We start from the raw sequence: 24,027 nt of genomic DNA, 5'->3' as shown, positions 1-24,027 counted from the left end.
CTACACCAAGGATAAATTTCGAAGAGGGACTTTACTTCCCTGTGAACAAATAAAAAAAAACTTTAATGTTTGTCGAAGACAGTGCAATTCTGTCGGCGATGATAAAAAACTTGGAAGATCGGTTGAACGGAACGGACAGTGACTTGAAAATAGAATTTTAAGGTGAACACCAAACAACAGTAAAACGAAACTAATGGAGTACAGTCGAATTAAATCAGGCAAGAGAATTAGATAACGTAAAGACACCCTAAAACTGTTATGCAGGTTTTGGTATTTGGAAGCTATAACAACTGGCCATAGTAGATGTAAACAGAATACACGACACGAACTGGCAGCAGCAACGTATTTGTTTCTGAAAAAGAGAATGTAATGTTAACTTAAATTTTAGGAAACCTTTTATGTATTTGTCAGGAGTGTAAAAGTATCTGGAAGGGAAATTTAAAAGGTAAACAGGACAACGAAAATGTAAACTTTTGAAATGTGGTGTTCCAGAATAATTCTGAAGATTACGTGAGCAGATCGAAACGGGATGAGAAGAGATTTATGGCGAAACTTGAACACAAGGAGTCATAGGTTGACAGAACACCTCCTGGCTAGAGTTGCGCTATGCCAAAGTAGTAGTTTTAGTACAGCACATAAATGACATACTAAATAATAGGATTACCGGTACTATTTGTAACACTGGCAGGGAAAGAAACAGAAATGAATGCCTAAGAGAGAAACTGGGGGCCGACGAATTTTTGTTTTTGATTTGTTTGTTAGGTTGTTTGCTTTGCGCATAATTATAACCGCTCATCACTCGTTGTTAGTCCATTGTGTATTTTGTATCCCTACTGAATATAAATTGCATTTTATAAGTAAAAAAATTATTTGATCGTGCAACTTCTACGCTTTTATGTAACCAAATCAATTAATTCTTGCACAAGTACAATTTACATGCACAAACATATCTATATATAATTATTATTGTTATTATGTACTCAACAGAACTTTCCTCATCATGAGGCAAGAGTTTCCTGATATTATTGATAAATGCGAAAGTTGTTTATAAATGACAATCACATATTTTATTGAAGTTCGTCGAAGTATTGAAGCGATGCTTGATACATTTTTGTTTTGCGTTTTTTTAAGGAAATCGTGTTTCCTAGCACTGCGTGGTATATGTGTATTCCTTCTTTACTTTTACGGCAACACCCGTCTCTTTCACGCTACAATGTCGTGTGAGTAGGGCCTCCCGTCGGGTACAGCGTCCGCCAGGAGCAAGTCTTTCGATTTGACGCCACTTCGGCGACTTGCGCGTCGATGGGGATGAAATGATGATGAGTAGGACAACACAACACCCAGACCTTGAGCGGAGAAAATCTCCGACCCAACCGGGAATCGAATCCGGGCCGTTAGGTTTGTCATTCTGTCTCGTTGACCACTTAGCTACGGGGGCGGACTCTTTCACGCTACACACCTGAATTAAACAGCGACAATTTCAATTTTACTATAAATACGATTTATTTTTATAAAGCAGACAGGAGGATAACTACGTAGAACGGAAAGTTTCGTAGGTTATGCAGCCCCTTATATATCCTCACTCAGTTTCTAGACGGTTCACCACCTCTAGTTTCCAGTGGAATCTGATTATTTCCAAAAAAGAATGTTAATTATACATCTAGCCCACTGCCTTATGTGATTAGTGGGTCAAGTTAGTTATACAAAGATAATTAGCAGCTAATTCTAAGTCCTATTTAGTAACTAGTTAGTACGTAAGCAATTAGGAGTAAGCAATGGGCAACGTTAATGTTAGTCTACTACAATCATGTAATCTTAAGACTAGTTACTAAATCCTACAGCGTTACAGTTGTGTCAGCTGAATTAGTATAAACCTACGTATAGAGCCTTGCTCATTGAGCTAACCCCAATGAGCGTGCCCCTGACACTGGGCAGGCCAAGATGGTAATCGCTGCAGGTTTCTAATAATAATGTCTAAAAACTAAGTCCTACAACTAACTTATCCTAAGGTCAAGTCTGGTGCGATTTCTAGTTCAGTAAGGCTGCACCCCACTCCCCCAAAATCCTGTGGCGCAGCGGATTCAGACTGAGGAAGTCGGCCTTTCCGCGCCCAGGCGGTTTGGGAGTAGGGTATCGAACTCTGTGTCCTGGTTTGTCTCCTACTTGTGCTAGTATAGTTCTTTCAAGTAGTCCTTTAAGACTTTCTGAGATACCGCGTTAGCCAGTTTATTGATGGTATGGAAAGTGTCGCGATGTCTGATTAGTCTATATGTGTCTGATTAGGAGGAATCGATCTCATACATAAGGAGAGAGATCATTATGAAGTAGCGCCTGATAGGTATGCAACACATCTAGCGTACAGGTATCGCGGGAATGAAATTACCTACGTTAGCCACCAGGAAAGCTACCGTAGTCTCGCTTACCGTTGATAATCTGCGGTAGCCAGCGGTACTTTTACAACTCTACTCCACAGGCATAGTAAGACTGGTGATGAGGGAAGCCGTACCTGCAGCTGCGCTGCTCGCGACACAGCTCGGCGAGAGAGTGGCAGGTGGGCATGGCCTGGCCGTCGACGCGCTGCGCGCACACCGGGTGCAGCTTCTCCTGCGCCACCAGGCACTCGTCCTGCTTGTTCTCCGTCTTCCTGCAAAGCAAAAGTTTGTGCTTTATTGTGATGAGCTACACAGTTGTACAAATACGGGATCGATACAATGCGTAATCATTACCGACACGTCATTCCAATTATTTAAAGTACAAAGGTAAAGCGTTGAATAGGTGACAATTCCAGCCTAAATGTACACATCTACAAAGAAAAATAATTTATTTTAAATTAAGCGAAATTAATTTTATTTTCTCCACAGATAAATTATTCTCTGTGATGTGCCGATATACTCGTATTATTTTGAGTGGTGTTAGACGTAAATTAGAAAAATTAAACAGCAAAATTGCAACCGATTCAACAAAACTTATATTCTCCCAAAAGAATTCAAAGCTTGCTATAATAAAAAGCGAAAATTTGATATTTATGTTGAAAATATGAGATTTTCTGAAATATGTTGTAGGCAAGTGTAATTGTCTGATGCTTGAATAAAACGGCCAAAGATCTTCCTAGGATTCCCCGAACACTCTCGGTGGCACCCGCCCACCTTTAGGGAAAATTTAAAAAATGAACGCGTATAGAGAGAACTGGTAAAGTTGTCCGAGGGGCCTGCAGGTAGGCAACACCTGCAAACCATCTACCCGCCTGAAAGCGTCTCTGACTACTTCAAAGGTTGTCTCTGGACGTTTTCATTTTTAAAATTCTCAGTAAAGGTTGGCAGGTGACAAGGAGCGTACTGCAGACCTGGGGGTTCTTAGAGAAACCTTTTGCCATTTTATTCACTCTGAAGCGTCGTCGAGGGTGAGGGTGACGTCACAGGGCACCACGCTTTTGCACCATTGCAGAGAACGGTCGTACCCAACTTTGTGCCAAAATTCGAACTGATGCGTCATAATTGGAGGTAGTTACGGTGTTTCGAAAAAGTGATCCCTTAATTCTGTTGTCGAGTGTGTATGGAACTATATGCCAGTGCTGATAAATGTGTTAACACAAAATTTAACTTACTTAGAATTTGGATAATTGGTGCTGGATGTGAATATTATCATTAAGTCTTAGCAGCTCCATTTTTATATATGTGTCGACGTGTACGTTCAGCATCATGATCAAATAGTCCTATACGTGACACTCTTTTTTAGGAATTTCGTGACTTTCAATTATATATTATAAACTACGAACGCGTGGTGAAAAGTAATGCCTCCGAATTTTTTGTATGAAAACTCTTAGAGATTTTTAAATAAATCAAACATTATTAACATTAGGCATATTTATTCTTCAGGTCTATATACTAGCAGCCCTGTGTCGTAAGAGAGATCCGAATTGTAGCGCGTAACTTCCGAGTTGTAACGTGTTCCATGGAAGTGTGTAACGTAACTATGTCGGTGCGGTGAGAAACAGCGAGCTATAATCGAGTTTCGAATTCGAAGAGTCCGTCTACACATGAAGCACGCTCTCCTTCAGAATAAAAATGCCAGATCACACGCGAGCGCGGCGATATCAAGCAACTATCCGACGCCTTAGGATGACCGTTACCGACCATCCTCCATTCACTCCCAACTTGGCCCTGTACGATTTTCAACTGTTTCCAAAACTTAAAGAACTCCTTCGAGGCTTCACTTTGATAGTGATGGAGCGGTATGAATGGAGGTGAGAATGTGACTCCGCCAATAAATTCAAGCATTCTACAATGTGTTCGTTGACAGGGTATTGAGAAATAAATGTGTAGACATGAATAAGGATGTAGAATGGTAACAAAGTTTGTTTTATTTTAAAATATTTAAACGTTTTCACTTAGAAAATTAGGGGGCAGCACTTTTCAGCACCCGCTCATATTACGTAAATCCTACCATTGATGATCGTCAAAAATCTTAACAGGTGGTCCAAAATCACTGTCTTTTGCAGCTAAAGAGAAAATCTAATAACTTCTATGTAAATATTTTCGTTGTTTCATCACTTAGCCCCTTTCCCTTAGTCGGCAACGACTTTTGTGTTCCTTTAACTGTGTATTCATTTTCCTCTTGGTTTTTCCAATATGTTAAAGTCTATCACACGTACACGGAATATTATATACGCCACATGCTGACAGACGAGAGCGTTTATTCTCCACAGCTCCGAGTGCTTGACCTATTTTCTTTGTTCAAAATGGCACTGATCACTATGGGACTTAACGTCTGAGGTCATCAGTCCCCTATAACTTAGAACTACTTAAACCTAACTAACCTAAGGACATCACACACCTCCATGCCCGGGGCAGGATTCGAACCTGAGAAAGTAGCGGTCGCACGGTTCGAGACTGTAGTGCCTAGAACCGCTCGGCCACTCTGGCCGGCTATTTTCTTTGTTGTTCAACACGAAGAAGATAGTTACAAAATCAGTTATTAAAGATCACGGACATGATTGTTTCTTAGAAACATCTAAAAGTAAAATATCCATAAAATATTTATCAGAAACCATTAGAGATTAAACTAAAGCTGCGATGCAGTAATGATGTTGCAGCGAGGATAAAGCGGAATTCTAATTTTCATTTGCTTCTAAGGTATGCTGAGATCTGTATGTTAAAATGTTTGACGTTTGCACGTTAAGATTACAGTTCATAATATTTTCTTTTCGTTCAAACAAAAGTTACGGTATAAAGTACATAAAAATAAGACATTTACATACAATATTTCTGTACATACAATTTGTTTGTTGTTATTGTCTTCGGTCCTGAGACTGTTTGATGGAGCTCTCCATGCTACTCTATCCTGCGCAAGCTTCTTCATCTCCCAGTACCTACTGCAACCTACATCCTTCTGAATCTGCTTAGTGTACTCATCTCTCGGCCTCCCTCTACGATTTTTACCCTCCACGCTGCCCTCCAATGCTAAATTTGTGATCCCTTGATGCCTCAAAACATGTCCTACCAACCGATCCCTTCTTCTAGTCAAGTTGTGCTACCAACTTCTCTTCTCCCCAATCCTATTCAATACCTCCTCGTTAGTTACGTGATCTATCCACCTTATCTTCAGTATTCTTCTGTAGCACCACATTTCGAAAGCTTCTATTCTCTTCTTGTCCAAACTAGTTATCGTCCATGTTTCACTTCCATACATGGTTACACTCCAAACAAATACTTTGAGAAACGACTTCCTGATACATAAATCTATATTCGATGTTAACAAATTTCTCTTCTTCAGAAACGCTTTCCTTGCCATTACCAGTCTACATTTTATATCCTCTCTACTTCGACCATCATCAGTTATTTTACTTCCTAAATAGCAAAACTCCTTTACTACTTTAAGTGTCTCATTTCCTAATTTAATTCCCTCAGCATCACCCGATTTAATTTGACTACATTCCATTATCCTCGTTTTGCTTTTGTTGATGTTCATCTTATATCCTCCTTTCAAGACACTGTCCATTCCGTTCAACTGCTCTTCCAAGTCCTTTGCCGTCTCTGACAGAATTACAATGTCATCGGCGAACCTCAAAGTTTTTACTTCTTCTCCATGAATTTTAATACCTACTCGAAATTTTTCTTTTGTTTCCTTTACTGCATGCTCAATATACAGATTGAATAACATCTGGGAGAGGCTACAACCCTGTCTCACTCCTTTCCCAGCCACTGCTTCCCTTTCATGCCCCTCGACTCTTATGACTGCCATCTGGTTTCTGTACAAATTGTAAATAGCCTTTCGCTCCCTGTATTTTACCCCTGCCACCTTTAGAACTTGAAAAAGAGTATTCCAGTCAACATTGTCAAAAGCTTTCTCTAAGTTTACAAATGCTAGAAACGTAGGTTTGCGTTTTCTTAATCTTTCTTCTAAGATAAGTCGTAAGGTCAGTATTGCCTCACGTGTTCCAACATTTCTACGGAATCCAAACTGATCCTCCCCGAGGTCCGCATCTACCAGTTTTTCCATTCGTCTGCAAAGAATTCGCGTTAGTATTTTGCAGCTGTGACTTATTACACTGATAGTTTGGTAATTTTCACATCTGCCAACACCTGCTTTGTTTGGGATTGGAATTATTATATTCTTCTTGAAGTCTGAGGGTATTTCGCCTGTCTCATACAATTCCGCGCCGTAAATATTCAGTGAAATATTTAGCGCGAACCAGACAGTAAACATGCACAAGTCTTGTTGATACGGTTCTGAATGACTTATTGATGCCGTTTGGGAAAGAAGTTGACAGCATGAAAAGAACCATTACTGTGTTTTGTTTAACTGACTAGCAGTTTAGCAAATACTTTCAATTTTCAGAATGAATATTTCACTCTACAGCAAAGTGTGTTCCCTTTTGAAACTTCCAGCAGATTAAAACATATTGCCGGACCATGTTTTTGGTGGGAAATCTCCTATCCAGACGAGACTCATGGCCCAACGACAAATCTTCAGTTCTGCCAGTAGCTCTCTACCGCATACCTCCAAACCGATCCTCACAGGCCACTTCAGGGACAAAACAGAAAGAATGAAAGGAATTAATGTTAAACTGATATCCCGTCGATAACCACGACCTATCAGGGGAAAGAGTCAGTGGAGGAGAACTACAGATAGAGCAGTGATAAACACATAAAGGTCCTCATCAAATTACGCAACTTAAGGATTGATAAAAGAGGGTAAATCTGCTCAGACATGATTGTATCTTTTTAACACGAAATTGGATGGAATCAAGCTTGAAAAAGCAGCATATCTGTAGCAGTCACTTATCGAAAATCGTGTATCGGCGTCAGCTGTTACGAAAATTTTCATTGTAGCTACCATTTTCGATTGTTACCACCAATCATTATATACAGCACTTTTTTAAATCGCAGTATCTGAGTGAGTACGAACACGATGTTCTGTCTCACTTTATATAACGTAGGAAATACACAGAGAATATGACAACATTAGCAGTTACAGGTACAATGGTATTTACGAGAATAATGACACTATTCCTATACTGGGTACTTATAGCTGAAACCGAATGATTTCTTCTCTGAAAGAGAAATGAACGTGTTTCATCAATCAACTGTTAAAGTGCAGATATTTTTATTGGTGACTGAGGACAGTGTACTGAACTACATTACACCAGTATTTACTTCACTTGCAAACTAATAATCATTGGTATTAGGAATAGTGTGTTTTTAGGTTGGTTGGTAACTCCATGTACATGCGCCAAGAGCAAGCCATTACTGCTTATTTTCCCCTGGACAGCAGGTCAGGTGCAGGAGTCTGGACAAGTGGTCGAAAAATGGTTAGCCATACTGACAGGCACAGTCCACTTTGTAGTGCACTTTTGCAGGAGACATTCTGTGACGCGTTTCAGAGAAGTCTATTAAACGCAGACGAAAAACACTAAAACACTGAAGTGCGTATATGTTAAGGTCGCGCTTGATTGAGGGTCGCGCTTAAAGTCCGCGCGCATGGCGAACGGCGAGGCCGACTCAGCCAGGCAGCTGGCGAGAGCGGGAAGACGTCGGCGAGCGAGTGGTCAGCGGCAGATCGCTCCACGTGGACTTCAGCTGGCGGTTACGTCACGTCACGAAGGTTCACGCAGTTCCAGCGCACGGCTTTAAGATAGTGCTTCATACACTTTTGCGTTGGTTACACACAAACGCAGATTAGTACAACAAAGTACGATTCGGCAAATAAAGAAGAGTTTAGGCGAATCAGACGAGACGCTGATACGATTTATAAGAGTTTTATATCAAAAGAAATTAAATAAGTAAATCTGCAATATGTGCAATTTACAGAATAATTTATAGTTTTCGAATCAAAGCAGTTACAGAGTAGAGCAAGTCTCATCGAAACACTACGACTGACAGACTTGTATAATTTTCAGCATTAATATTTCACTGGAAAAACAGCAACTTTACTAATTTATTGCTAATAATTAACTAAAACGAATAATACAAGACAGAACAGCGAGGCTGTGTACTATCTCGGGTATCGTTATACACATTTAAACTTCATTAGTTTGTGATATTTGTAATTATTATGTTACGTTGTCTTCGTTTGTTAATAGTTTTTGCATAGTTGTGCCCATATTTCTTAAAAAATTGTATATACGTAAACTCTGATCAGTGCGTCAGAAAGAGCGCTTCAAATCCGTATTTAGTGGCACAAATGGACAAAAACTATTTTCCCACACTGCATAGATAATTGCAAAACACTGAAACATTAATCTGGGCAAACTATTGCAGCTACAAATTTGTGTAATATGTGTTTTTGATGATAATTTGAGGGTACATATAATGATGCAAACAAAATTAAGATTGCTCTTCTATGTAAAAAAAAAATTACGCAAAGAAGTGGTGATCAATGGAAAGCAGTTACATGGTGTAGCTTGCAGAATTTCGGATAGAGGGTATTTAAACGGAGCTGACACAAAGCTCGAGGACGGGAGTTCTGTGCGCCTTTCAGAAGCCGGACCAGTGTTATTCGATGCAATACTTAGGTGATAATTTTTGTGGTTCGAGGGGCGTTGAACTTAGCTGAATTTCACGTGTGCGTGCAAACGGAGGACAGAATATTTCACGACGAAACCGGTGTAGAACACAGTAGGGACTTGCGTTTCTCACGCGTTGTGTCTTTTGGTGATTGTTTCTGCAAGCAAACGGGACTTTGCTGCAAAATCGTAGCTGTGGTGGTCTGTTTCCAATCAAGTGGCTCCACACTTAAGCGCTGAAGCGCTACTGTGTGACTCTTGTTTATTTTTGAGCATTCCGAACTGCGTCTTGGGATACCAAAGGGATTTACTTTCTGATACGGTCAGATTGGAATGTAATTATTTTCACCACGTTTAGGCGACTGATTCTGTAACAGTGCCACTGGGCTTTAACTGTGTTTAAACCAGTCGGGAATTTGAATATTTTGTAGCATCCGATACATAGGAACTCGCTTTAGTGTCGGGGAAACTTTAGATCATAGGGATTAGGGCATTTTTTAGCGAACTAATCGATTTGATTAATATTAATCGATGATCTTCAGCATTCAACAAATTTTATTATAATTTATAGCATCTTCAGCATTGATATTGGAGATTCGAGCAATAATTGAAACTGCACTTAACTGTTTGGAAGATACCACCAGTGACCTATATTTAGTTATGAATAAAACCTTGTGAATTTTAAGGAACTTAACACACGCATCCGATTCATCATTTGACTTCAGTGTCCTAGACTGTACCTGGTTGACATTTTTACTTGTCGGTCTGCGGCATCGAGAGTATTTTATTTATGTACTTTAACAGATGTTAAGTGCACATGTCTGGTGGTAGAAAGGCTAGGAGATCATACTCGAGTTAGACGAAGAGAGCAGCCACATCCCATTCCGTAGACCGTCGCACAATGATCACAATACCTGTACTTTTACGCGTTACAGTTCGTATATCTAAACTGAAGAGTCTGATTTATTCACTGTGTATATTCACAATTCGTGCGACTACGGTAATAAAAAAGGAACTGTAGATTCAAGATTTATGTCAATAACGGAGTCATTCTAGACAGTGTTTTGAGCCATTGGGATGAAAACGCTCTGTGACTGCCTTTAAGAAATCATCGAAACTTTCGCCTGTAGTGATTTGGGAAAAGTAAAGAAAACAAGTTGTGATGGCTAGACAAAAAGTTTGACAGCCCTCATCTTCAGTGACATTTGTAACACAGCATTATGCTTATGCCATGTTCCATTGCTCTATAAGACGTATTTTCATACGAAGCTCGACTTGTCATAGCAGGCAAGTGTATATCTATTAAACAGGGCGCCACAGGGCGGCTGGCCAACATTCAATGATGTGACAAGAACGATCACTCAAAGCAAAACAATCTCGTGAACATGGGCTCTAAAACGCGCCCCTTTAGAGCTACGAGCACTTCATCTTCGAAACAGTGAAGCAAAAATCTGTTACTGCAAGCTCTTTGCTTAATGTATTTTGAGAGGTCGCGTTAGGGATCAAAAAAAGAAAAAAATCCAGTAACCATGGGCTCTAAAGTGCATATTTCAGAAATATCTTCCCCATTGTAAAACACATATTCTACTGAAAATGCGCTTAAAGCTGTTAATGTACGGACTTTACAGCTCTCGTTCACTAGACAATTTTCCCAAAATATGGGAAGCAAATAGACTGCAGTAGAAAACATTTGTTTCACAATATCGGCGTTGAAGTAGTGGTCATAGTTCTTAAGCTATGCACTTTGGAGCCCATTTTTACTAGACATTTTTGCTTCCTGTCATATCCCTTTACTGTTCCTCCTGGGACGCTGTGTACATGACTCAATTCATTGCCTGAAATCATTTATGATGGGACTGTAATTACTACTCCACTATATTCTTCAAAGTGTGCATGTTATTGACAGTCTCTTCAAATTCTACTGAGACAGTTCTTTCTTGAGAACATTGGACAACTCTTCGCGAATCAATATGAAGCGTGTAGCAGAGCGTACGTTTCGCTGTACTGTGTACTGCAGTCTGTTCCCAGTCTAATCCTCGACGGAGCATCGGACTCATGACTGCTTTTACGCCTTTACCTGAGCTCTATTAATCAAATTTTATATTCGCGATCGACTTGAAGGGATTGAAGAGTATTCACAGTTTAGTTCCTGAAAACCTGTTCTTAGAGTTTCCCGTTTGTTATGCAGGTTCCCACGAGATACATGACGCCTTTGTTCGAGTGTCTGTCAGTTACGATTTCTCAGTACATCCACTGCACCTTGTTGCCAGTCAGACAAGCCGGTGGCCATTCGCACCGCCCTTCTGTAGTTTGGCACACTACATAAATGACGTAGTACATTGTAGGGTTACTGGTATTAGTGATAGGGAGAAAAACATAAATGAATCTGTAAGAGAGAAACTGGAAGCCGACGAATTCCTTTTTTGTTGAGCTGTTTGATCGTTTTGAACATAATTAGAACTGTATTTCATTCAGAATTAGTGCACTGTGTATTTTATATACTTCGAGAATGTAAACTGCTTTTTATAACTAATGAAAATTACTTGATTGCATAACTTCTGCGCTTTTATGTAACCAAAGCAATTAATTTTGATGCAAGTACAGTTTACATGCACGGACATAAAAATATACACGTCTATTGTTATTGTTTTGCGCTCAATAGATGCTTCATCATGATCAAAGGCAAAAGTTTCTTGTTATTGTTGCGAAATACGAAAGCTGTTTATGAATATTTTATGTAAGTGCGACGAAATATTGAAGCAATATTATAATTTTGCTGTTATGCTGTTTTTTCTTTTTATTTTACCCTTCTGTTGAGAAAGTAGCATTTTCTAGCGTTATGTGCTGAATCTATAATTTTTTTTATTTTTACTACAACGTATCTGTGTTTCACGTTACAAATCAACAATTTTCGAATAAAACCTGAATTAAACATTGAAAAGACCGATTTTGCTATAAATACTGTTTGTTTTTAAGTAACAGACAGGAGGATAACTACGTAGAACAAAAATTTTCTGTAAGTTTCTCGGCCCTTTACATATACTCACTCAGTTTCTAGACGGTTTACCGCTGCTGGGTTTTAGGAGAATCTAGTAAGACACCGATCCCACATGAAAAGATAGCGATCGTTATGAGGAAACGACCGACACGTGTGCAGCGAATCTAACGTACATGTAACGCGAGTACGACCTTAATTGACCAAAGCTACTAGGAGAACTTTCGTAGTCTACGCTTACTGTTTGGTAGTCTACTGTAGCCTACGGTAGTTTTACAACTCTAACTTCCATACATTTGAGTGGTGATCGATACCACGTGAAACTTTCCGGTATCCCTTTCGTCCGCGCACGCGCCGACTGTTCCACGCTTTGGAAATAAGGTCCTGTAGGCAAAGCTCTTAACGTGATACGCCAAGTGTCCATCCTTGCTAATGCACCATAACAATGCGTCAATTCTCTTGCAGGTTTCGAGCAGTGTAGTGTACAGGCGTAACGAGTCAAAACACGTGGAGTTTTTGTAAGACATTGTGCAGGATGCTTTATTCTTACAGATCAGAGCAGTAACGCGTTAGGGAGTACTGAATATTTTAATCGTGTTTAGATGGAATGACGAATTTGTAACTGACGATGTAATTTGCTTTACGATTCCCTTAGCTAAAACTGTTACGGCCTACAAGAAAAATGAGAACCCATGGAATTGAGTTAGCTTAGAGTAGTCGTCAGAGTTTCAGTAACTAGGGTGTTTGAGCGTTTTAGGACTGCAGGGCGGCGTTATTGAGAAGCCAGTCTTGACGGGCGCACGTGAAACTTGTCGGAGGGGCGGGCGGCCTTTGTGCCAGACAATAATGAAGCGGCGGCATGCGGGCAGCGAACAGGGGCCGTGAGCCAGCGAACAGGAGCGCTGGCTGTAGCCGATCGCGGCCGCGCCTTCTGCTGCCGCACCTGGCTGGCACCTCTCACAAGGGAACCTCCACATCGCACTGCCCTGAGATTTAGTTATACGTTGGCGCACTGGATAGGCCTTGAAAAACTGAACACAGATCAATCGAGAAAACAGGAAGAAGTTGTGTGGAACTATGAAAAAAATAACCAAAATGTACAAACTGAGTAGTCCATGACAAAGATAGGCAACATCAAGGAAAGTATGAGCTAGAGGAGCGCCGTTTTCCCGTGGTTAGCGTGGGCATCTGCGGAACGGGAGAACCTTGGTTCAAGTCTTCCCTCGAGTGAAAAGTTAACTTTCTTTATTTTCGCGAAGTTATGATCTGTCTGTTCGTTCATTGGCGTCTCTGTTCACTGTAATAAGTTTAGTGTCTGTGTTTTGCGACCACACCGCAAAATTGTGCCATTAGCAGACGGAAGGACGCGCCTCTCCAATGGGAACAGAAAACATTTGATCGCAAGGTCATAGGTCAAACGATTCCTTCACAGGAAAACACGTCTGATATATTCTGTACGACACTGGTGACGGCATGTGCGTCACATGACAGGAATATGTTGTCGACCCACCTAACTTGTACACTTGGCGAATGGGTAAAAGGATTCTTCTACCTTGCCCGATTTAGGTTTTCTTGTGGATGTGATAATCACTCCCAAGAAAGTGATGAAAACATAAGAGTTTGTCACATAAACTGCAACAAATGAATGCAACAGTTTCACAGTCACACAGTTTTCCCTGTGCTCTGTCAAAACATATTTTTTTGACGTTTTCAAATTTTTCCGTGTGTAGTCTTTCAAATCCTGCATATGTCCGAGCAAATCTGAACATGTTCTGGAATTTTGGAGAGCGAAGTTGATTATGTGTGAGCGCCTGAACTTTGATAATTGTCTGACAATAAAAAATTAAACTTTTCACTCGAGGGAAGACTTGAACCAAGGATTTCCTGTTCCGCAGCTGCTCAAGCTAACCACGGGACCACAGCGCTCCTGAGCTTACACTCTCCTTGATGTTGCCTATCTTGGGCATGGACTACTCAGTTTGTAAACTTCGGTTTTTTTTTTCATAGTTCCACACAACTTCTTCCTGTTTATTCGATTGATCTGTGTTCAGTTTTTCAAGGCCAATCCACTGTGCCAACTTATAACTAAATCTGAGGGGGGTGCGATGGGGAGGTTCCCTTGTCAGTACAGACGCTACCAGTGTGTACCCAGTCCTACGGCTACACATGGAAGCACATGCAGTCAGTTGTTCCCAGTGACGTTTTCTTCAGCAGCAGAGATTTTTTTTTTAATTTTTGCATCTAGCAACAGGAAACAGGCGCGTGTTGAAACCAGCGTTACATAGGGATATGTAATATAATTAAAAATCTCTTTAATACAATGGATTCGTTGAGTAATATAATGGTTACAGAGCCTATAAATCACAAGTCTGGACTGTCGCCGGCCGCATGCCCGATGGATCAGCTGCGTAATCGCATTGCACCGTTTTTCCATTTCCCTTTCGGCGCTGCAGCAGCTCTCCCGTTCTCTCTCCACTTGGATTCCTTCCGACGCGAACTTTCCTCTGACTTGCGTTTTCTATAATTCCGAGCATATTTACGAGTCATATGAGACGCCATCTTTCATTATTTTGTAAATTTAAATTTAATACCGAATTTCATTTATATTGCGTCGAAGATTTTTGTTGCCTTACTTTGGGTCTAGTGGTGCTCCGCCCAAATCGTGCTCCTAGCTAACCGTAAGCCCATTTATAACTCCACACGAAGCTGGTAAGTGCCAATTACGCGCATGCCGCTATACTGGTACAATGAGAGCACAGGAAAAACAAATACTGCGTGACTAACACGTACAGACACGATCTATCCGTTGTGGGTTCAGCCATTGTTTACACATTATTAGTCTCTTAGTTATTAGCTATTCAAATCTGACGGTGTTTTTTCGTACAAGAAAGTTCTAATAAAGAGCGAATAGGCGTTTTCACGTCAATAAAAGACTTGGTTGGGTTGTATTTTAAATTCTCAGTTCAAGCGAAAAATAAAAAAGTTCTAATTTAGAGTGATTTAGTGACGATATACGTCACGGTATTTTGTAGCATCTGAAAGATACTTGCATTATTATTAATAGGAATATAGAAGGACGAATAGATAAAATGCAGCGGCAGACGCCGAGTCGAGAGGAAAGTTCCTTTAGCGCTAGCAGCTTTAGCTGTTAGCTGATGCGGTAATTTAGTTTTTTTTTCACGTACTTCTGCGAAGACGAGAACTGTACCTGTGTAGTTTACTGTGTAGACTAGCGCTTACCGACTTACTTTAAGTTTTTGCTTTTGTGGAAATCTTGTGCGTATCCTTACACGAGGCGACTTCCTATGTATTTTTACCACCACCAGAAGCACCACGTCACGTGACAATGTTTAAACCTCGTGTTAGGACACAACATACAGTTTAGACCAGTACTTTGGACTTTGTATATTTATTTCCTGCAGCAGATTTTGCGGAAGAATAGTTCCTAGTAAAAAGCACAAGTTGAGATATTTATTTTTAAGAGCTTACGGTTTTTGCGGGCTCGGGCTATAGTGAGAACTGTGCAGGGCAGATTTCAGTGTTTCTGTATTCTCTTCGTTACGCTTTGCGTACATTCCAACCTCAGTAGCCCCACAGTTGGGTAATTTTCTCTTTCGCGGAGGTCTTTCAGTACTTTCTAAGTTACTGCTGGTTGTTTTGCTTGTATTTTTTGAGATCTTATTAAACTTTTTTCACAGTGCGATATGGCCAGGGACTTTGCTCCTTGTGAGCGGACATAAGAAGAAATGACTGCTGTCTGTAAACAGCTGTAAGCTGCGTTGGCCACAGCTTTTGGCTGCTCCTCAAAGCTGCGGCGACATCGGGGCGCCAATGATAAGATCCGTAGTATCCTAAAAAACAACACTCGTCGGCACGCTGGCGGGTTCTTAACTTTACTACTGGATGGAGCCGATGATATTATCTCATAGAATATTGGATCACTTTATTATAACAAAAACAAGAGGAAATACTGTGTTACAATTCATGTCCATAGGAATATCTTGACTATTTATTACTGTCACTCGATACTAATGTCTCACTTATAACAGAACAAGATAACAGTCTCTTCTCACAGAGCCGGCGGAGTGGCCGAGAGGTTCTAGGCGCTACAGTATGGTGCTGCGCGGCCGCTACGGTCGCAGGTTCGAATCCTGCCTCGGGCATGGATGTGTGTGATGTCCTTAGGTTAGTTAAGTTTTAGTAGTGCTAAGTTCTAGGGGACTGATGACGTGAGAGGTTAAGTCCCATAGTGCTCAGAGCCATTTTCCTTCTCACAGAGTACAGATGACAATAAACTTTTATGTAGAATTCAATCGAACATAATTTATGCACCACTGGCTCGGTGGAGAGACGGTGATGATTGTTGACGGGGATGAGCGGCACTGAGCTGAGACGTAAATAAGAGATCTGATCCGTTGGCGTAAGGGAACTCTTCTGGGGATGTCTACGCCACTGTCTCTCATTCGTCGTTGCTAAACAGCGACCATGTTTCTTCGGCACCTCGCTCTTCAGACGATACAAGACCTGTGATGCCTGTGGCTCCGTTGGAATCACCTAGTGACCTGGTTGTCGCTGCGTCTTCCGACACCCAACATCCGAGTGGTCCGTCCTCACTCGACAGAGTGTGGCGGACAGTGGTGGGTTCGCGTGCCAATAAGCGGAAAGCGAAAGGTGGACCGGACCGCTCGACTGGCTTCTTACGCCTTAGCAACAGGTACTAGGTAATACTTATGAGCCAATACGGGATGTCTCTCCTGCTGTACCAGCGGCGAATTTTTCTACGCAGTACGGACAAGTGCAGAGGACGGATGTACTAGTCATTGGGAGCTTCAACGTTTGGTGGGCAATGGAGCTCCTCAGGGAAATAGCATGCACGGCGTGAAAGAATTCCCGTGTGCACTCGGTATGTTTTCTGGGGAGTCTCTTTGGGGACGTGGAGGAGGCTATGTGGGCGGCTATCTATCGCAGTAGGCGCAGTCGGCTGCAAATTGTGGTACATGTTGGCACGAATGATGCCTCCGCTTAAGTTATGAGGCCATTCCCTGCTTTCTTTCAGCAGATGTCAGATTTGGTGAAGGCAGCCAGCACCGTACGTGGAGTGCAGGCTAGTTGAGTATTTGGAGCGTCGTACCCAGGGTCGGTTGTGGTGCTCTGATTTGGAGCAGAGTGGAAGATCTAAATCTGAGACCAGATGACTCTGCGACGTTTCGGGTGGAGAACTGAAGGCTTCCCCGTAAAATGTCGGACATGCACTAAACGCAGGAAGCAGCTACTAGGGTAGTGGAGTACGTGTGGCTAGGATATCGGCATTTTTTGGTTAGAGAAACCTCCCTTGGGATCAGAGATGAATTGCCTGACATCAGCGACGATGTTCTCCCAGGATGCTCGTCCTCGCAGATCAGTTACAGAAAAGGCTGATATGATATTAGTCAACAGCAGGAGTATCCAAGGAAAGGTTCCAGAATTAGTATCTCTTCAAATGATTCATATGGTTCAAATGGCTCTGACCACTATGGGACTTAACATCTGACGTCGTCAGTCCCCTAGAACTTAGAGCTACTTAAACCTAACTAACCTAAGGATATCATACTCATCCATGCCCAAGGCAGGATTCAAACCTGCGACCGTAGCAGTTGCGCAGTTCCAGACTGAAGCGCCTAGAACCGCTCGGCCACAAAAGCCGGCCTTGTATCTCTTATTGAAGGTTATAACGCCCATACAGTATTACGAACAGAACGTTGGTTGAAACCGGAAGTGAACAGTGACGAAATCCTAAGTTCAGGTTGGAATATTTAGTGATATGATAGTTTCATCGCCAATAATGGCGGCGTATTTATTGATGTTGAGACCTCGATAATATCTAGCGAACTTATCAAACATTCCGAATGTGAATTAATCTGGGTGAAGTTAAGCATCAAAGGCCGGTCAAAAATTGTAATCGGATACTTTTATAGAGCATCAGATTATCGAGTATCAGACTTGATTTGCGACTGAATTGTACATTTCCTGGCAGATAGATCTCAACACATTGCACTTAAAGGAAATAAATCGACAGACGTAAAGATAATTTTCGGAGTAACTAAAAGAAGTGTGATACGACCGTTAGTGTTTTCAGTAACAACAAATGATCTAGTAGAAAGTGTCGGAAGCTCTTTAAGAGTGTTCGCAGATGTTGCGATTGTCTATAAGGAAGTAGCAACACCAGAAGTTTATATTTGCAGAATGAACTGCAGAGGACTGATGAATGGTGCAAGCCCTGGCAGTTGAGCTTGAACGTAAGTAAATGTGGCATACTGCGCATTCATAGGAAAAGAAATCTGCTGTTGTTCAGCCACACTAGTGATGAGAAACTGCTATAAACAGCACCTACCGTAAAATATCTAGGGACAGTTATCCAGAGTGACCTTAAGTAGAATGACCACATAAAACTAATAGAAGGAAAATCAGGTACAAGACTAAGATTAATAAGAAGAATCTTAGGGAAGTGTAACTCATCCACGAATGAAGTGGCTTAGCTTCTGGAGTGTTGTTCACCAATCTGGGACCCTTAAGAGATACGGCGGGTGGAAGGGAAGATCCAACTAAGAGCGTCACGTTTCGATTACATCTCACGAAATTATCACGACGAAAAAATTGAAAAATAAGAGCTAATACAGAAGCTTACCGACAATCATTCTTCCCACGTGCCACTCACGATTGGAGCAGGGAAGGGGATTTCCGGAAGTACCGTCCGTCACACACACACTTTGGAACAGAGTCAGCAGTCAGTCAAACGACACGTATCGCCTGGACCACTTCCGGACGTAATGAATTTTTAAGCTTGGATGCCGATTTTGATGGGAACCCGAGGCCGGCACACAGCTTGCTGCTCTCGAACAACAGCAAGGCGGCGAAAGACGGACATCCGTCGGCACTGTAACCGTGAAAGGTGGACTCCTGTTTCAAGACAACTGCCCGGCCATTACGACTTGGGTTTTCGGTGGGTACCCTAAACAATTTAAGGCAAATACTAGAATGATACCTTCAAGAAGGGACGGCCACGTTCCTTCCCAAAGCCGAAACTGTGCTCAGTCTCTAATGATCTCATCATCGACAGCATGTTAACCCTAACGTTCTATCAACTGTGCTGCATTTCCTCACTTCAGGAGACATTGGCGGGAAGTCTGCCGCTTAGCAACTCAACGATCTTCTCCTCCCATTTCCGGCCACATACTGATGATGACAACTTCTTCCACCACCAGAATCCGAACGGCCTACCTCTGAGTCGAGCGCTAGAGCAATGGCATGCGTTCGCGATCTTTTCCCATTAATAATACGACACCGTTCCGCAGAATATGAGATGTGGACAGAAGCCGTGGATGAGGGCACTGCGAATACAGTCTTTTTTTTATCTGACGAGACGTAATTTAATGCCGAGTTACAAAATTGGCGACTTTAACAACGGAGACGGGTTAGGCTGCAACGATAAACAATCGCACGTTGCGCCAACCTTCCTATACCGTCGTGGCGAAGTGTCGTCGTGCGCTGAAATCAACAACGACAAAAATTGTTCAAATGGCTCTAAACACAATGCGACTTAACATCTGAGGTCATCAGTCCCCTAGAACTTAGAACTACTTAAACCTAACTAACCTAAGGACATCACACATATCCATGCCCCAGGCAGGATTCGAACCTGCGACCGTAGTGGTCGCGCGGTTCCAGAGTGAAGCGCCTAGAACCGCTCGGCCACACCGACCGGCCAACAATGACATAGAAGGCCTTCCCTTTAATCTGAAACGGTTCCAGGAGATCTTCCAGGCTTGTGCTGTGCGATGTGTTTTCTATTAGCTTTTTACGGAACACAAATGACTTACTAGAAGAGCTTATTTGATGGATGGAATACAACGAGATAAGAATGTCACTCGAATTCTGTGGCCGTCATGCTATTCAGACTCCTATCCACCTTAAACGTGTGTGTGATCCCTTTAGAGATGCACAATAGGTAGGCAAGCACATTCCAACACTGTCCCACAGTTCGAGATGGTTGTCTTTACGGAATGGCTAAGTATTCGTCGGCAAATAATCAAAAATGATTCAAATGGCTCTAAGCACTATGGGACTTAACTTCTGAGGTCATCAGTCCCCTAGAACTTAGAACTACTTAAACCTAACTAACCTAAGGACATCACACACATCCATGCCCGAGGCAGGATTCGAACCTGCTACCGTAATGGTTGCGCGGTTCTAGACTGTAGCGCCTAGAACCGCTCGGCCATCCCGGCCGGCCGGCAAATAATCGCTCATAATATTTTTTATTAGACAGTTCACGGTGATCAACAAAACGGGAATTGCTGCATTGTCCGTGACTGAGCTATTGTACTATTTAAAATAATGGCCTTTCGTCCGTTGAATCATTAGATGGAAATTGAGAGGTGTCACATGACTTTTGTCACCACAGTGTGTATCCATTCGTGAGAAACGCGTGCTATAACCGAGCTTTAATTTGAAGAGTTCGTCCACAAATGGAGCACCCTGTCCTTCAGCATGACAACGCAGAACATACACTAGCGCTGCGACGTGTGCTACAATCAAACGTCTTGGTTTGACTACCCTCGATCATCGTCCATACAGTCTCGACGTAGCCTCATCCGTTATTCATCTGTTTTCAAAACTTAAAGAACACCTTCGACGACTTCATTTCGATAGTGATGAAGCGGTCAGGTTATGGTTCCACCAAAAAGTCAAACGTTCTACAGTGACGGTATCAAGAAACTGGTCTCTCGTTGTGAAAAATGTGTGCGTTGTCGGGGTGATAAATGTGAGCAATAACTATGTGGACATCAAGAATAACGATGCAGAATGATAATAACGTTTAATTTATTTTAAAGGCTTGAAGAGCTATCACATAAATTATTCGGAGGCATTACTTTTCAGCATACTCTCGTACACGAAGACCAGAAGAGTGTGGAAAATCTTTCAATGTTTTGAACTCCGTTTTGGTGTGTTGCAAGATGGCTGGCTCATCCTATTTTCAGTCATCTTTTCTGCTTTACTAATTTAGATGCTGTATTGTATTTTTTTGTATTGTATGTTAACCGGGGGCCAAGAAACGGCGGAGAGGCTCCGTCCCCGCCGCAGCCGCAGTGGTCCACAACCACACGACTACCGCAGTCCACTTCACCCCTCTGCCGCCCCACGTCGAACCACTCTTTCAGGATTATTGTGAGGTTCGGCCCCTGGCGGATCCTCCCCGCCTCCACCCTCCCCCCCCCCCCCCCACCCTCCTCACCATCCTCACCCCAGGAAACGTGTCACACCAGACGAGTGTAACCCCTATGTTTGCGTGGCAGAGTAATGTTAGCGTACGCGCAGCAATCGTCGACATAGTGTAGCTGAGGCGGAATAAGGGGAACCATCCAAGGCAGATGGAAAACCGCCTAAAAACCACCCACAGACTGGCCGGCTCACCGGACCTTGACAGAAGTCCGCCGTGCGGATTCGTGCCGGGGACCAGGCGTTCCTTCCCATCCGGAAAGCCGTGCGTTAGACCGCACGGCTAACCGGGCGGGCAATTTAGATGCTACTCCATATAATTTCGTATTTTTATCACAACTTTTATAACCGGTAGTTAACTTGACTTTTAGTGTTTAAGGGGTGTTAAAACAGTATTTCATATTTATTTCGCCTAGCGGTATTACCCGAGCGGTCTAAGGCGGAGGTTCGAGTCCTCCCTCGGGCATGGGTGTGTGTGTTTGTCCTTAGGATACTTTAGGTTAAGCAGTGTGTAAGCTTAGGGACTGATGACCTTGGCAGTTAAGTCCCATAAGATTTCACAAACATTTGAACATATTTATTTCCATAAATTCCCAGTAAATATCCGCTCTAAAATACATACTTCAAGAGCTATGAGCACTTATCTTCGCTACTTCTAAACACATCTTTTTCTGCTGAGCAAGTGCATATCGCAGTTATGACATGCATTTTACAGCCCATGTTTACTGGACTTTTTTCGTGTTCTTGTTCATACTGCCACCCCTCAAAACACGAGATATTTATTTTTAACACCCTGTTTACGGAAGCAACTTCTGTTGGAGACAAAGTTCTCTGACCTTTTTCCTAGGCGCCCTTTAGTATTCGCCTGTCCTGGAATGACGAGATTTCACTGCACTGGCAGAGTACACTAATCCGGTGTGCAGCGTAACTACCTACTCCATTAAATTGATACGAGTGCTTTTCAACAAAAAATCGCAAGACTGAATGTTTCTAAGAGGGGATAGATATTGTAGAAGAGAATCGGAAACTTTAATTTTTCTTATCCTAGCCCCTTTGATGCCGATTTCCGTAGCTGACTGACTAGAGCAGCTGACTGCTATTCGCGTGTCCGGTTCGAATCCTGGTACTGCCAGTGATTTTTCTTTTGTGGGAGGACTGGATAGGGATGCGCCCTTCCTCGTGAAGTCAAATCAGGATCTATTCGACAGAGTAGTAACGATTCCAACATCAAGAAACGCAACGACGTACAGGAGAGCGGTGAGCTGACAAAATGCCCCGGTAGCGTTCTCGCTTCCCACGTCCGGGTTCCCGTGTTCGATTCCCGGCAGGGTCAGGGATTTTCTCTGCCTCGTGATGGCTGGGTGTTGTGTGCTGTCCGTAGGTTAGTTAGATTTAAGTAGTTCTAAGTTCTAGCGGACTGATGACCATAGATGTTAAGTCCCACAGTGCTCAGAGCCATTTGAACCATTTGAACAAAATGCCCCTTTACCCCGCATCTAATGACGCCATTGTCAGGCAAGTTAGTATCAGCTGTTGTAGGGACTTCACGGCTTACTATTTTAATTATTTTCATTGCAACTGTAGCTCCATAAAAGGTTTTGATTTTCTTGCCCATAAACTACTAGTTACTGATGTTACAAACTTACATATAAATAATTTTTAATAAACTATTATAAAGAGCTGTTTTAATCTGACATGATGAATTAGTTCCGTACTATCACTAGCACACGTTTCGCTGACCTCTGGACCAACCAAACCAATCTTAATGGCAGATTAAAACTGTGTGAATCGAACCAGGAAACGAGGCTTTCCCGGCAATGTTCTTACCGTGGATGTGCCTAAGTAGTGCAGTCGACACACCCGCGGAAAGGACTATCTGGATCTGTGTGTATGATGCAAACAGCTGTACACCATGTGGAAATAATCTCCTTTAATGTGTTATATTTGCTTCGCGACAGTAATGCAAAAATCATCGTGCTTCTGTGTATCTCTGATATATGCTCGTAGTTCACCATTTGTTCTCTGCATTGAATTTTCATCCTTCGAAATACAAATAATTAAGAAAAATAAATCGTGGTATTAAAGAACAACAACGAAGGATTGTAGACTGTATTCGTATAAATATGGCGATAACGACTAATTGAATTAATTGTCGGTAGATTATTATTTATATTCTGCATATTTCGGACCGCTTTAGGTCCATTTTATTCTTATTTTTCCAAGTTGAGTGCTTCCGCAGTTCATCTTTGCGGATTTACTTTTGCGTTGGCACAAAAACGTGAGATCACCTATGTGTCGTACGGGTGGTCCAACACTGTCTTCATAACACATGTTATCACTTGTGTTCTTAATAAAAATGGTCCAAATGGCTCTGAGCACTATGGGACTCAACTTCTGAGGTCATCAGTCCCCTAGGACTTAGAACTACTTAAACCTTACTAACCTAAGGACATCACACACATCCATGGCCGAGGCAGGATTCGAACCTGCGACCGTAGCGGTCCCTCGGTTCCAAACTGTAGCGCCTAGAACCGCTTGGCCACCAGCGGCCGTTGTTCTTAATAATTCAATATATGAAAGAAAAATATCTATTTCGCATATCCTGGGCACACAGTTTGCGATAATTCATGAAACTTCTTACAATACATTAACATTCGACAGTTGGCAGGATTATTCACTTCACAGGTAAAAGAAGTGACAATAGTTTTAAAATCAATAATAATATAAGAGCGTTCTCGTTTCACGTTCTGATCATTTAATTTGGTTTCCTGAA

At 42.1% G+C, this 24,027-nt stretch overlaps 1 protein-coding gene across 1 annotated transcript in view; it reads right to left on the bottom strand.

Moving 5' to 3' along the window:
• The window catches only part of LOC126298556 (uncharacterized), a 902,811-nt gene that overhangs the window by 232,610 nt on the left and 646,174 nt on the right, over positions 1-24,027 (bottom strand). The window contains exon 6 of the mRNA XM_049989913.1: positions 2,507-2,644. Coding sequence (XP_049845870.1) covers positions 2,507-2,644 — 138 coding nt within the window. The remainder of the gene's footprint in view (positions 1-2,506; positions 2,645-24,027) is intronic.

This window comes from Schistocerca gregaria, chromosome X, assembly GCF_023897955.1.
Source record: "Schistocerca gregaria isolate iqSchGreg1 chromosome X, iqSchGreg1.2, whole genome shotgun sequence".
Lineage (NCBI taxonomy): Eukaryota > Metazoa > Arthropoda > Insecta > Orthoptera > Acrididae > Schistocerca > Schistocerca gregaria.
The sequence above is the reverse complement of the archived record's forward strand: the minus strand, read 5'-3'. Positions and strand labels throughout refer to the sequence as shown.